This window comes from Cygnus atratus, chromosome 2 (assembly GCF_013377495.2).
Source record: "Cygnus atratus isolate AKBS03 ecotype Queensland, Australia chromosome 2, CAtr_DNAZoo_HiC_assembly, whole genome shotgun sequence".
NCBI lineage: Eukaryota > Metazoa > Chordata > Aves > Anseriformes > Anatidae > Cygnus > Cygnus atratus.
This window is the reverse complement of record NC_066363.1, coordinates 68,009,970-68,023,568: the sequence shown is the minus strand read 5'-3', so window position 1 is coordinate 68,023,568 and position 13,599 is coordinate 68,009,970. Positions and strand designations below refer to the sequence as shown.

General features: G+C 39.8%; 1 protein-coding gene across 2 annotated transcripts in view; it reads left to right on the top strand.

Annotated features, from left to right (window-relative positions):
• The first annotated feature begins 2,791 nt into the window (after nucleotides 1–2,791).
• The window catches only part of PDCD6IP (programmed cell death 6 interacting protein), a 29,510-nt gene continuing 18,702 nt past the window's right edge, over nucleotides 2,792–13,599 (top strand). The window contains exons 1-5 of one of the 2 annotated variants that reach the window (XM_035560255.2): nucleotides 2,792–3,155; nucleotides 9,055–9,109; nucleotides 10,869–10,938; nucleotides 12,505–12,632; nucleotides 13,180–13,333. In XM_035560255.2, coding sequence (XP_035416148.1) covers nucleotides 2,950–3,155; nucleotides 9,055–9,109; nucleotides 10,869–10,938; nucleotides 12,505–12,632; nucleotides 13,180–13,333 — 613 coding nt within the window. In that variant the 5' untranslated portion in view covers nucleotides 2,792–2,949. The remainder of the gene's footprint in view (nucleotides 3,156–9,054; nucleotides 9,110–10,868; nucleotides 10,939–12,504; nucleotides 12,633–13,179; nucleotides 13,334–13,599) is intronic. The other variant, XM_050708881.1, reaches the window with a different exon arrangement.

The following is a 13,599-nucleotide window of genomic DNA, read 5'->3' as shown; positions in this document are numbered from 1 at the left end:
AAGTTGTTTATCTCGACCTTGCTCAAGTTCTTGTTTCTACCACTTACTTCCTCATTATCTCTAGTTCAGGGACATGTCAAACAACACAAGGCTACTTGCAAATTCCTTCCCCTCATAATAGGATACCAGAATTCAGTGAAAACTTTTCTGTCCAAAAATCCTAGACCAAATATATGAAGCATGCAGAAAAGCCAGTTGCGTAATGAAAGCAAATTTGGCTTTTAGAAATACTTTTTGCAAAACTGCAGTGCCTACGTATACACAGTGGTTGTTCAGGAAAAAAAGAGGAAAACTGGGGACACCTAATCATCTGTCTACACCAAAATTAAATATATCAGTGACCTTGGTAGTGCTTAAATATGGCTAACTTGTTTATGCTGCATTATTTCAAACATTTTAGGGGAAAGCCGTTTTAAACTGGTTCCTTTAGACACTAGCATAAATCTGTTGAAGAAGAAAGTATGGTCTGTTGTTTAAAGCACAGGACTCTGAGTCAGAAGATGTAGATTATGCACCCTGCACTGCTAAATACCAAAAATGTGGCTTCTTCACACTAAATTGGGAAATAGTACTTAACTGGCCAGAGGTAACAAGGAGACAAGTCATTAAAGCTTATAATGATTGTAATAATCAGAACAAGAGCATTAGGGGACTACTGACAAGAAATCCATGGGAAAGAAGCAAATTACCTGTATGTTTGGAATTCTGGTAACTTACTCAGAAACAAAGTGAAATTTCTGTGCTGTGTTGGTGGATGGTTTAGGAATGCAAAATATCAGTGGTTGAATGTGTTAAGCAACATCATCTAAAGGTCACCGGGGCTCCAAAGTAAAACTATGATCTCATGGCTGCAATTTTTGCCCTTCCCTGTTCACACCCTTCCCGTGTTTCTGACTGTTTATACTGGGAAGTATTAATGGCCTCTGTCTCCCATGTATAGGCAGCTGTGCATCATGTAATGCTGTGTAGGTTAACTATATCCCATAAGGTGTTGATAAGGTGTTGATGCTGGAAACAGGGAGGCAACAGCCCGTCTGACTCTATCTTGAGGCTGATCAGGATCTGAGCTTGTGAGGGTGGAGGTGTTCTCTGGGACTGGAAAATGCTGCCAGGGCAAGTCTGACACAGGCTCAGAGATTAAATGCTTAGAAGTGCATGCAGGGCAATAAAACCTGGGGGAAAAAAAGCAGTGAGGAAGTCACATACCAAGATATGACTAAGGTGGGACAGTTTACTTTCTGTATTCATTGTATGATAACATTCCTTTTTTTTTTTTTTTTTAATGTAAAATCAAGTTTACTACTATGTGTTTTGGATTCAGCTATGAGAAATTGATTGAGGCGTTTACTCTGTGTGGGGCACCAACACATATATATATAAATATACACCACATATAACATATGTTAACATACATACTGATTTTTTTTTTGGTGAATGCAGTAAAGGTTTGCAGCAGAAGCAAGGTGGCAAGGTTGTAAATACCTGGCTCACCACTTGGGCCCATGCAAGCAGCAGCAGGAAGATAACTCCATCTCCTCCTTCCCTGTGTCAGTGACCTGCAGCTCTGGATTGCGTACAGCAGCTGCTAATGCTGGAGGAGCTGCCCGTCCCAGTGGCAACAGCAGCAGCTAGGGCATACTTCCCAGGCTCTACCCTCTTCCTCTGACATTCATCAGATAACAAAGGAGGTTGCCTTCCTTTGCCTAGTTCATCTCCAAATAGGAAACAATCACTGACTTTATAGCAGAACTCGTGATCAGTTTGTAGTAAAATGTGAGATGCAGAGCAAAACCTTTAACCCCATTTAAAAAATACTTTTATCACTCCCTTTTATGGTATCATCACTCATGGCTTAAGCAGTAAGAAAATAGCAGACTCACAACGTTAGCTGTCTGAAACAAGAAATGGGGAACAAGAAAAAAGATCAAACATTCCTTTTCAGCCGTCATTCGAGCAAGCCTCATGGTCTGCCTGCTTTGCGTATTTGAGCCACACAGGGCTGATTCAGCAGAAAGCGAGCACAATGTGCATGACATATCCTCAGCCACGGAGACATGTGAAAATGCCCTTTAGCACCAGGAGAGAGATTTCACGGAACTGCTGACAGTTTGAGGTGGGAAGGGGCTTCTGGAGGCCACCCGGTCCAAGCTCCCTGCTCAAGCAGGAACACCTGGAGCTGCTTGCCCAGGACCATGTCCAAGAGGCTTTTGAAGATCTTCAAGGAAGAGGCTCCATAACCTCTCTGGGCAGCCTGTGCCAATGCTCTGTCACCTGCACAGTGAAGAAGTGTTTCCTGATGTTCAGAGGAACCTCCTTTGTTCCAGTTTGTGCCCATTGCCTCTTCTCCTGGCACTGGGCACCACTGACAAGAGCCTGGCTCCATCCTCTTTGCACCCTCCTTTCAAGTATTTACAGATATTGATGAGATCCCCTTGGAGGTATTTATAGACATGTATGAGAGCCCCCTGAGCCTTCTTTCCCCCAGACAGAGCAGCCCCTTCTCTCAGCCTCCCCTCACAGCAGAGGTGCTCCCGTCCCTTCCCCACCTCCACCACCCTTTTGACAAGTGCTTCCAGCGCCCTTTGATGAATTATTTTTTTTTTAATGAGTGATCTCACGACCCTTTTGGAGCGATTCCAGCACTCCCTACAGAGAACTAATGTGCTAATTTATTTAAAAAGACAGTTTTCAGCGCGAGTTGTACGCAGAACCCTATCCCTCCCCTCATCGCGGCGGCGGCTGATACCGCGGGGGTGGGGAAGATACGCGGGGGAAGGGGGGGAGGGAAAAGGGCTGCGTACGTGCGTGCGTGCCCACGCTGCGTCGGGAGCGCGCGCGGCGGCCCCGGAAGTGCGGGACGGCGCAGCAGCAGCAGCAGGAGCCGCCTTGGGCCGCGCTCCGCTCCCCTCCCCTCAGCTTCCCCCCCCCGCCTCCCCGAGCCACCCGGCCATGACGAACTTCATCTCGGTGCAGCTGAAGAAGGCCTCGGAGGTGGACTTGGCCAAGCCGCTGTGCAAGTTCATCCAGCAGAGCTACCCGGGCGGCGACGCCCAGGCCGAGCACTGCCGTGCCGCCGAGGAGCTCAGTAAGCTCCGCAAGAGCGCGCTGGGCCGCCCGCTCGACAAGCACGATGCCTGCCTCGACACCCTCCTCAGGTACGGCACGGCACGACCCGCCTCGGCGAGGCCGCCCGCGGGCCTCGGGGCCCGACTGGGAGAGTGGGAGGGGTGGGGGGGGAGGAGGAGGAGGAAGAGAAGGCTGCCACACCGACTTCCCCTTTCGAGTGCTTCCAGCGTACCGGTGACCCTTGGTTCTATGTAGAAGTCAAGGGGCTGGCCGCTCTTCTTTCAGCCTCCCCTGCCGTCACGCCTTCTTTGCACCGTGACACTGTGCACCGGCAGTGTGATGTTTTTGCATGGTCACGTTGGTATTTTCCGCTAAACTTTGCGTGGTGAAGGGAGGCTGGGTGGTGCCTCCCTCCTGCAGGGACTGCCAGAGGTTAGGTGAGCAGAAGGTGAGGCTGAGCCTTCTGCTTGTTGAACTGTGCCAAGGCTGCTGCTGTGGGACTAACTGCCCCGTTATCTACAAAACTATTCCTTCTTTCCCGTCTCTGGAACATTAACGATTTGTAGTCTTGATTTACTGTGTTAATCCTGTTCTTTTTCTCTGTGCGGGAAACATTTCAAGCCCGTCATAGCTCAAATCACTGTGATTAACCTAGTGAATGAACCACCAGTACAGACTTCACTTTGCAAAGTTGGAATCAAAGATTTGCAGTACCAAAATAAGAGTTTTTACATGGTGGCATTAAGGTTTTTTTTTTTTTCAGAAAAATAAAAGTAGATGGGTTTCTTAGGGTGGAGAGAAATGCCAACCATAAACTTGACACACTTCTGTAACATTATCACGAACAAGTACAAACACGTTTGATGTTTGCCACTAGAATTTGATTAATAATTATTTTAAAGTTAGGAGGAATGGAAAAGAAATCAGTGACGCTGAAGAAAAGACTTGTAATACACATTACTCCTTTTTATTTTTTTGAGGGCTTATCAAGCCCTCACTGGGTGTTTGGACTATAAAAGCTGTGACCGTGCTGATCATGTTTTACAGTATCTCTGTAGTTTCCTGTTCTATTCCAGTTTATTACTGTGCGTGCTTTTGAAGGTATTACTGTGTATGCCTTTTGAAGGTCAGGGAAATAATGAGAATCTATGAGCTGAAAGATTGATTCAGCCAGCCAAGTTGGAACGCTTAATTTTATCTTCTCTTGAATGCTGGAATTGAGCTCCCTTTCCTGATGATGCCAGTCAGGTTTATGATTAGCTTCTAGCAGAAATCCTTGTTTGGCCCACCTAATTCATATGATCTCACAATAACAACTTTATACAGCTGAAAGGAGAAAGTTCTGCCCAATCTCTTCAGTTCTGGTCCTCTTAGTCCATTTCTGGAAACCAAAAGATGTATGTGGCTTTCTAATGTCAGTGAGTTCAGTGTGAGGTCAGATCAACATCAGAGCAGGAGGAAAAGAGGGTCGAAGGAGTGTGGCTGAAAGTCACAGGGCTGAGTGGGACCTCCCTCTTTTGGTGTCAGTAGGTCATTAAATTAATTCAGGTCATAGTATGCAACTTCACTGTAGGTTTTCTCTCTAAATAATGAAGGGAAACTGCTTGCAATGGTGTAAGTAACCACTTTTCAAGTCAGTTCCATATGCAGAGACCTGTACTCTCTGCAGGTGGCTTCGACTTGCCCAGGTGCTGTTGGCAGTAGTCAGAAGTTGAATGTGGCCTCTCGCTGGTGCCACAGGTGGGAAAGGCCATGGCTGCTGCTTCACACGGAAAGCATAAAACACCTGCATTTAAAGTGATGTGGTTTGAGATTGTTCCCTCTACAGTGGAAGTGAGATACAGTGGTCTGAACTTAGTCATTAATTCTCATTTTACAGTTAAACATATTTTTTTACTTCAGTCTCATTCATGGGAACAATAGAATAGGCATAAAATGTACTTAAGTGAGGGAGAAAACTATCAGATAGGTTTTCATTTCTCTCTAATGAAAAGTTATGGTTTGTCCCTGTCCGACTGTTTATATTAATTACAGTTGTTGGAAAATAAATTCTTATTCTGTAAAAATACTCTGATTACGTTTTCTGTTCATGTTCTGTAAAGTGAGGGCACCTGCTGACAAGTTTGAATAGAAGCATCCAGCTGAGCTTGTGACTGCAGTAGCACAAGCTTCAGATTGCCTTGTGGTTCCTCTGAAAATTCATTTCCCTTTCCAACTTTCAGTATTTTCCTATTGCTATTTGGGTTGTACTAAGTCTTGTGTTTCGCTAACAACTTTAGCAAGATTTGCGTTTAAGTTGGATTTTTACACTTGGTATATTTAAATCTGGTTTGTTAGTGAAGTAAGGTTGGAAGAGTTGATTTAAAATGTGAATACTCTTTGCGTACATTTACTACTTTGTGGCTTTTTATAGACCATAATACCTAGTGGAGCACAGTAGACAACTGTTAAGAAAAGAGGGCTTAATCTTCTGCTAATTAGTCTAGGGATGCCCACTGTTTTGCAGTCTTTCAGAAGTCTTGCTTTGATGAGTAGTTACTGCAGAACTTTTAGGGAAGAAAAGTACTCAGTTGCAGCTCCACTATCTGGGCAAACACCGAGCAGTAAAACTTCGAATGTGTGAGACAGGCTGTTGTTTGGCTGATCAGTGCAAATGCTTCTTGGAGAAGTACTTGAGATACCCTGACAGAAGGGGGAAAATGTAATTCGGGAAAAAAACCCTGCTCGCTTCCAAGCTTTCTTTGTTTTGTGAGAATTTGGCTGCTCTGAAGGTGACTAGGTAAGCTTGGTACGCGTTTCTCCTTAAATTCTGTCATACTAAATTTGATTTAGTGTTTTTTTTTTTCCTTAGCCTAATTATAGCTTCAAGGGATTTCTTGCTTCCTCCCCCAATACTGAAAATAACCAGGACTCCATTTCCCTCTTCTGGAGTGGTGCTGTGGTGGTATGAGTTTAATTGGTCTAATAAGAAGTGTGTGGCTTTATTTTGAGTGGTCAAATTCTCTGGGGACTGAAATTCGCAGCTCTGGTTCCCAGCTACAAGTTCAGGACTTCAGTTCTTATCTAGGAGAGTGAAGACAGATCTTGGTCTCTTTTATCTTCTTTTGAAGGTTTTTTTTTTTTGTGATTCTTCAAAGGAGGAAGAGGATTTCAGGCTCTTAATGCATGAAGCATATACTTCAACGAAATTCTAGTTTAGATCTTGACTTCCAACTCATTTGGCTGCTGTAACTCATTTTTGTCAGCATTTGGGAGCATGTAATGCCTGTTTTAGTGAAAGAGTTCTTAGTTAAAGAACCAGATCTGTGTTGCTGACATCTGTTCTCCTTTTTGTTGCTGTAGTTGGAACTCAGGCAGTTGATATGTTTGTGTGACTTTCTGTAGTTCACCACGTTAGCAGAGCCAAACACACAATGCTTGTTGTATTGTGCAGCAACTTCTGTTCTTTGTGTCTTGATACTTCGAAATTACTGTAAATTTTAAGTAACACCTTTGTTACTGACTCATGCAGCAGATGTGGCCTTTCCTTTAATATTTTTGTCTTTGCTAGCTTTGTTTTTATCGTTAATATCTGAGTTTACCATTATATTAACATTTACTTACTGCTAAAGGACAGTGAATGACTTTAATTGATTTTTTTGGTCTGAAGAATTTTAAAGAAATCTTAGTCTTGAATGGAATTTCAGGTTCTTTAGTATAAAGAAACAACATTGTATACTTGAAATAATAAAATTGTAATTTAGGAAGTTCTGTGTTCTTTGTAAACAAAAATCTCCATGTTGTTGGCATTCATAGGTAGTAAATGGGGCAGTGTGCATTGGTAGGAACATATACCTGTTTATTTTCTTTGGGGTCCTGCCGCCATACAAAGCATAGTCTGTTGGCAACATGCTAACTTCCCAAGGCCATTTAGCAAGCTTTGCGTCTTGATGTTGCCCTAATGGCAGTTGGGGACAGAGTAATTGTGGAATGTGGAAGGACAGCTTGGCTTTGTTGGTGTCTTCTGGTTGGCAAATTAAATTGGGTAACAGGAGGAGATTAAATAGGAAGTCCCATTTTCTGTGTAATACTAAATGGAAAAGCCTGTCTAGACAGCAGACAATGAAGAAGGTGTTCAAGTACATCAGTTGAAGTGGTATTCTGTGCTGGTATTTATTGAAGTGATTGTTTGTACTGTTTGTGTTAGTTTGTATCAGTGAAATTTATTAGGAACTGTGTGTGTGTGGAGGGGTTGTGTGACAAATCAGACCAAACTTAAACTGATGAGAGCGTAACAATGCAAAATTGAACTTGACCTACAAAAGGGAGGCAGTTTTGTATGACTTTTGTATATCAGGCCTGGGGTGTAAGGTCACTTAAAGAAAATTGTACTTGTTAGTATTCAAAATGAAGCAGTAGTTAAATGTGCTTTCAAAGTATGACCATCTAATGAAAGATGAAGAAAACAGACAAAAATAAAAATCTTTTTATGAAAATAAGCAGATGTTTTTGAAAACAGTACCTTTCATGTGCTAACTTCATAAGTAATTACCTTAGTTCTTACCTTTAACTTGGTCACATAGTATAAATTTATCAGACTTCCTGCTACTATTTTAGTTCTTTTGGGAAAACAACTTTGATTTATAGAGTAGGAGTACGTGTCTCAGTGAGGCATATTTGAAGTCTTACTTCATAATGGCTGCCCTTGTAGTAGCAATCTCATTGCTGCAGTGTGGTAAGGTAGAATACAGTTTTATAGATTTGTGTAGACAATAGAAAAATTGCCACAAGCTTTAAAATCCATGTTAAGTGTCTTTAAAAAGCCTTAAATTGCAGTGCCTCATCTGAAGCCATAAACATGTACATCTTCAGATGTAATTTACTGAAGAAAATGCTAACACTATTTTTATTGTGTATTAAAAATGCTTCCTGAATTTTTAAACGAATGTTCCTTGCATGTGGGACATAGACCTTGTACATCTGCTTCATGTTTGTCAACAGTGGCTAATATTTAATAAAGTAATCTGAGGAAACAGGAACAATGTTAACTGTTTCACAGGTTGTGAAACTTGCTGCTACTAGGTGTCTTGGATATTGGGAATATAAAATCTTTTTTAAAGAAACAGAACTTGACCAATGGGCATACAGCCGACATTATGTATGGCAGTTGTTGCAGGAGGCATATAGGAAACAGGCTTCATATGTTAAGTGTTTTCATTTGGCAGTTTAGTGGGTGTCTGTTCTGCATGTAGCCTATCATGTTTAATAAGTGGTGTAGGTCTAGTGCATAATGTGGGAGAACTTTGAACTGCTAATTATTGCTTGGATAGATTGTGTGGGGGACTGTGCTGTACTTGCTCTCTTTTTCTGACACTTACCTAAACATCTTTCACCCAGTAGACAAAATACTGATGCAGGGAAACTTCTGGTTTTAATTCAGTGACTGCTATAATATGCTGTAATGCAAACTAAACTTGGAACTCGAAAAATTTTATCAAGGATTAAGCTCTTCAATTGATATGTTGCAAGGCAAATATCATCTATTTCAAATACATTGAACTTTAAACAGGTGTCAAATTGTAGGAGACTAGATTATAATATTCAGATCAAGGGACCATAGAGTAGCCTGTTAAATGTACTTTAGACATTAAGTCATGCTCCAAAGATGATGTACTCCTCTATGTTTAGGTATGCAGGGACTCCTTTCCATAACATTTTTCTTATCTATTGTTTGTTAGAAGGTGACAGCTTATTCCGTTATACTCTTCTTCTACTTTGGATTGTGACAGGGTTCCCACATTGTCATTCCCTTTGAACTTTTTCATCCGCTGAAAAGATCCCTCTAGACAGGATTTCTGTCTGTCCTGCAGATCCTTCATAGCTATGAGTGAACCCCATAATTAATTGGGTGGTGGTGGGGAGGTTGTTGTACCCTCTTCTTTACTTGCCAGTGTAAGAAACAAAACTCTTAATTTGATTTAGCTCATGGATCTCTTCCTTTTTTTGTAGATATTATGATCAGCTGTGTTCAATTGAACCAAAGTTTCCATTCTCTGAAAATCAGGTAAGATGATGTGTCAAACCATTAAACTGAATTGTGATCATGGCAACTAGGATATGACTGCCAAGCCTGTACCTAATCCACAAAACAGTACTTCTCTCAGGCAAGACATTTAAACTATGAGCCTTGTTTTCCCAACCTCTGTTGATTTTCAGTCTGTACTCACAAATAGTCTACACTGAAATTTCACCTCTAGTGGTCAGGATTGCCTTCATATTAAAGATTCAGAAAAGTTCTGCTGTTGGCTGGTGGTTATCGTGGTCTAAATTAGATAGTGTGCTTTGCCAAAATATTCCTCTTCCAACTCCTTTCCTTTTCCCAAGAAGTCTATTTCAGACTATGTTATAAATGCTTTTTTAAAAACATAATTTATATGGGAAAAGCTTTAGTTAGTAAGGGATGGAATATGATGTTTGTTTTTTGAGGTAGAACAGATGTTTCATTCATAGCAATAACAGTAAACCCACTGGTTTACTACTATTTTTCTGCCTCTGCATCTATAAATTACGTAGTTTCTCTATAGATGTGTTAATTGTTTTTTCTTCCCCTAACACATTCTTTAGAATTCTATGGTTTTGAGGATGAATTCAGCTTAAGAAAATTTCTTTCCTCAAGTGGAGACTGAAATAAATCTTCAGGCTCCTATATTTTTTTGGGGGGCGGGGGGGGGATGTAGATTTTCTTTGGAGGCATTTACAAGTAGGACAGAATTTCAATTTCTTTGGCAGATGATATTTGAATGGCAAGGTTATAATTTAAACATTTCTTTCAGACTTAGGGGATTACAAGGGAGTGGTTTTGATGCAATTCAAACTGATTTGAGTTTTCTGTGTAGCTGCCTTCACTTGTTTGTGAAGTAAAGCCCACCTACACTTTGGTTTTAATGTGCAAATGTTTTGATGTGGTGCTCTGCTAACTCTGAGATGTGGAGAACTGGGAAACTTTAGGAACAAGATTTGCAGATCTGTAAACTGTTCTATCAAATTGAAGTAGTCAGTGGAAGCAGGAATGAACAGTTGGGACTAGAAATTCCTGAACAGGCATTTCTTCTGGAGGAAAATATTACTGAACAGTACTGTGTGCTCTCAAGTTATTCTCCGAGGGCATTTTAAAATGAGGGATTTTGTTATCTTTCCTGGGCTGATACCTGTGGCCTACAACCAGTTTTATCAGCTGAATCAAATTGCGGAACTTCAAAGCAGGTTCTGTGAAGTATTTGCATTGTCTGTGGAATGTATGCTAGAAGTGTAATATAAAACACTTTTTACCTGCTTTCTCTTCCCTGAGTGCATTTCCTGGCAATGCTGCTATTGAATTCACTCTTAATATCATGTTATAAATATTGTATTAAAAAGAAGTTCCAAGTATGCTAGTAGTTTGGTACAGTGGAAACTGCCTGGTTGGGTAGTTTCCTTTAACTGTGACCACCATACCTGTCTGTCAGACTTCATGTGAGAAGAATATCTTAGTTTGGAAATAAATTTGTCCCTCACTCAGAGGAGGAATGGAGCTGAAGGTCTATTTTGAGAATTTATCTTGCTTGCTTTAAAAAAAGATTTGAAAAGAATTAACAGGAAGGAAAAAAATATAATTTTTTAAGTAACTCTTGATGATTTTCTGACACTTCAATGTTGGTAATGTCACAGGTGAATTAAATGTTTTATATTGTTAGAATTAAAAAGGATTAGTATGTAAATTTGGGATGTTTTCTGAAGACTCCATTGTTTATTTTAGAAATAAAGATGTTTTTCACGACTTTCAGGTCTGTGTAACGTTTACGTGGAAAGATGCTTTTGATAAAGGATCGCTTTTTGGAGGCTCTGTCAAACTGGGTATGTAATCACACTGAGAATGCAAGAGTTAATGATAAAATTTGAGAGTATTTTTTTATAGCTGAAAGGTTAATAGTCTTTCTAGTATTATCAGTATAACTTTCCACGAGTCCAGCTACGTTACTAAGAGATAAATCACTTCTGTTCCTTGGACACCCCCAGCTGACTTTAGTGAAACCGATTCAAGATGACATTGTTTCAAAGGTAGGCTTTTGGTAAGCCATCTCTTAATTGCTTTATATGAGTCAGATCCTCTTGAAAAGTGCAATGTTTAAGTGAAGCAAGTCCCCTCCAGAAGAAGAGCGTTTATCTGGCTTCAGTAACATAATTGGATGTCACATGATCTTCAAGAGACTAGAAGGACCTGCCAGCCAATGCACTGAAATGATTCTTCTATTAATTTATAAAATGTTTTCAAACAGATTTGAACACTTAAAAAAATAAATTATATTTGTTTTCTGCAAATGTAAGGAGTTAGAGTCTGTTTCATTTTACTTGCATAGGGACAATTCTGCACTGCAATTTTTGGGTCATAAAATGGATTTGGAACACTTGCCAATGCAGAAACTAAGACTAAATGCTTTTGAATTAAGTGTAAAGCTGTCCAGTTATCATCATTCTCTAATGTTTCTATTTATACCTAAGTGTTCATCATGGCTGATGTTGCAAGATGACCACTGCAATTTTGAAGCTGTAGACAAAGCCTGAAAAATCTGTTGCAATACTTTTTTTTAAAAAAAAAAGTTTTTTGTATCCTGCATATAGTTTTCTGTTAGCAACTACTGAAAATCTATGCAACTTCCATGTTCTGAATACAGGTGCTACAGCCATGCTTGGGTGAACTATATGCAGAACAATATACCACATCCCTATATGTAAGCAAATGCTGCACATATTTCCTTGCTCTATTTTCTTAACTCTTCTAGAAAGTTCTTCTGGATAATCATAAAATGGTTTGGGTTGGAAGGGACCTTAAAGCCCATCCAGCCCATCACAGATGCTGTGACTGCTTGAAAAGTGACCCAGTTCACATCATGGCATGTAATCTGAAATACGTTGGCTTAAGTTAATAGGTAGAACTATAAACAGATGAGTCTGAGGAAAAGCAATATTGCTAAACAGCTGTTCTCACTGTAGTAAATCACACTTGAAAAGCAGTCCAAAGTATAAAATAATTCTAGATATAAAGTATTTTTGCACTTCAGAAACTTTGAAATCATATTTCTTTGTTTTAGTCTTTTGAATGATGTGTAACCTCTACAAGATGTTTTTTTTTTTTTTTTCAGAAAAAAATTGGAAAAGACACTTCAAAAGAGATTTTCAGATTATTTCGTGTACTGTGTAGATCTTTATACTATGGTCTTTATAGTTCCTCACTTAGAAACATTTAGTGGAAGTATTAAACAAGGCTCTGTTCAGCCTTCAGACTAAAGAGGACTTCAACTTTAAAACTTCATTATGATTTGCTTTATTTTTTGGTTTGAAACTGTGGTTTCCTCTGCAGGATGCTAAAGTACTGAGGATTATTTTCTTAACAGTGTGGGTAACTGTCTCTCTTGATTGCAGCTCTGGCGAGTTTGGGGTATGAGAAGACTTGTGTTTTGTTCAACTGTGGAGCATTGGCAAGCCAGATTGCAGCAGAACAGAATCTAGATAATGATGAGGGACTGAAAGCTGCAGCCAAACACTATCAGGTACAGAGGCCCCCTGCTTATGCTTTTGAATTCTATTATTCATCTTAGAACATCAATTTTATAGCTGCATGTGTTGTTTTTCCCTTAATTACAAAGGTAGGTTGACGAATTGCCTGGTGTTGGCTTGTGCATATTTGCTAGTTTTGAAGGATTTAATTGCATAACAGCTCCCCTCTGCCCCTTCCCCCCAGGAGCGTTGGTAACTAACAACATTCAGCTTAAGATTTAGTGACTTTGGCTATAATATTCTTAACAAGTTTTACAGCAATAATCTCTTGTATTCTTCGTGGTAAAATGCAATACATTTTTCCCATTCTTACACGATTAGCCATAGCCAGAATGCTTTTACTTGTAGTCTGCCTTGATAAATGTGTCAGTGCAAGTTAACTTCAAGAACAAGAAATTGCAAGGAATTTTTTTGGTAGCTAAACAGTAAATGGGATACTGAACAAGTTCTATTTTTTGAAATTATTTTATGTATTATATTTGCAAAGGTAAAAATCCGTTTGAGAATGTGAAGGATAATATATTGTTTTCTTTTGTTTAGTTTGCAAGTGGTGCTTTCCAACACATTAAAGACACTGTTCTGTCAGCATTGAATCGAGAACCTACAGTGGACATCTCTCCAGACACAGTTGGAACTCTCAGTCTTATTATGTTGGCTCAAGCCCAAGAAGTGTTTTTTTTGAAAGCAACAAGAGGTATACTTTAATGGTTGGGTTAAATATTTAAGTGCTCATTGCAACTTCCATAAAAATTTAAAAGCATATTATGTTACTAAGAGCTGGTAAATGGCATTTCAAATGTTTTTATTTTTCCCATTACGGATTTCCACACCATGCCCACCTGCAAATGCAGGTCATTAAACACAAACTACAGATGTCATTTTAGAATTTGTCTAAGGTTCATTTGACAGTGCATTTGTTCCATTTGTTTTTCCTTTCTTCTTGTGTTCAAAACAATTAGC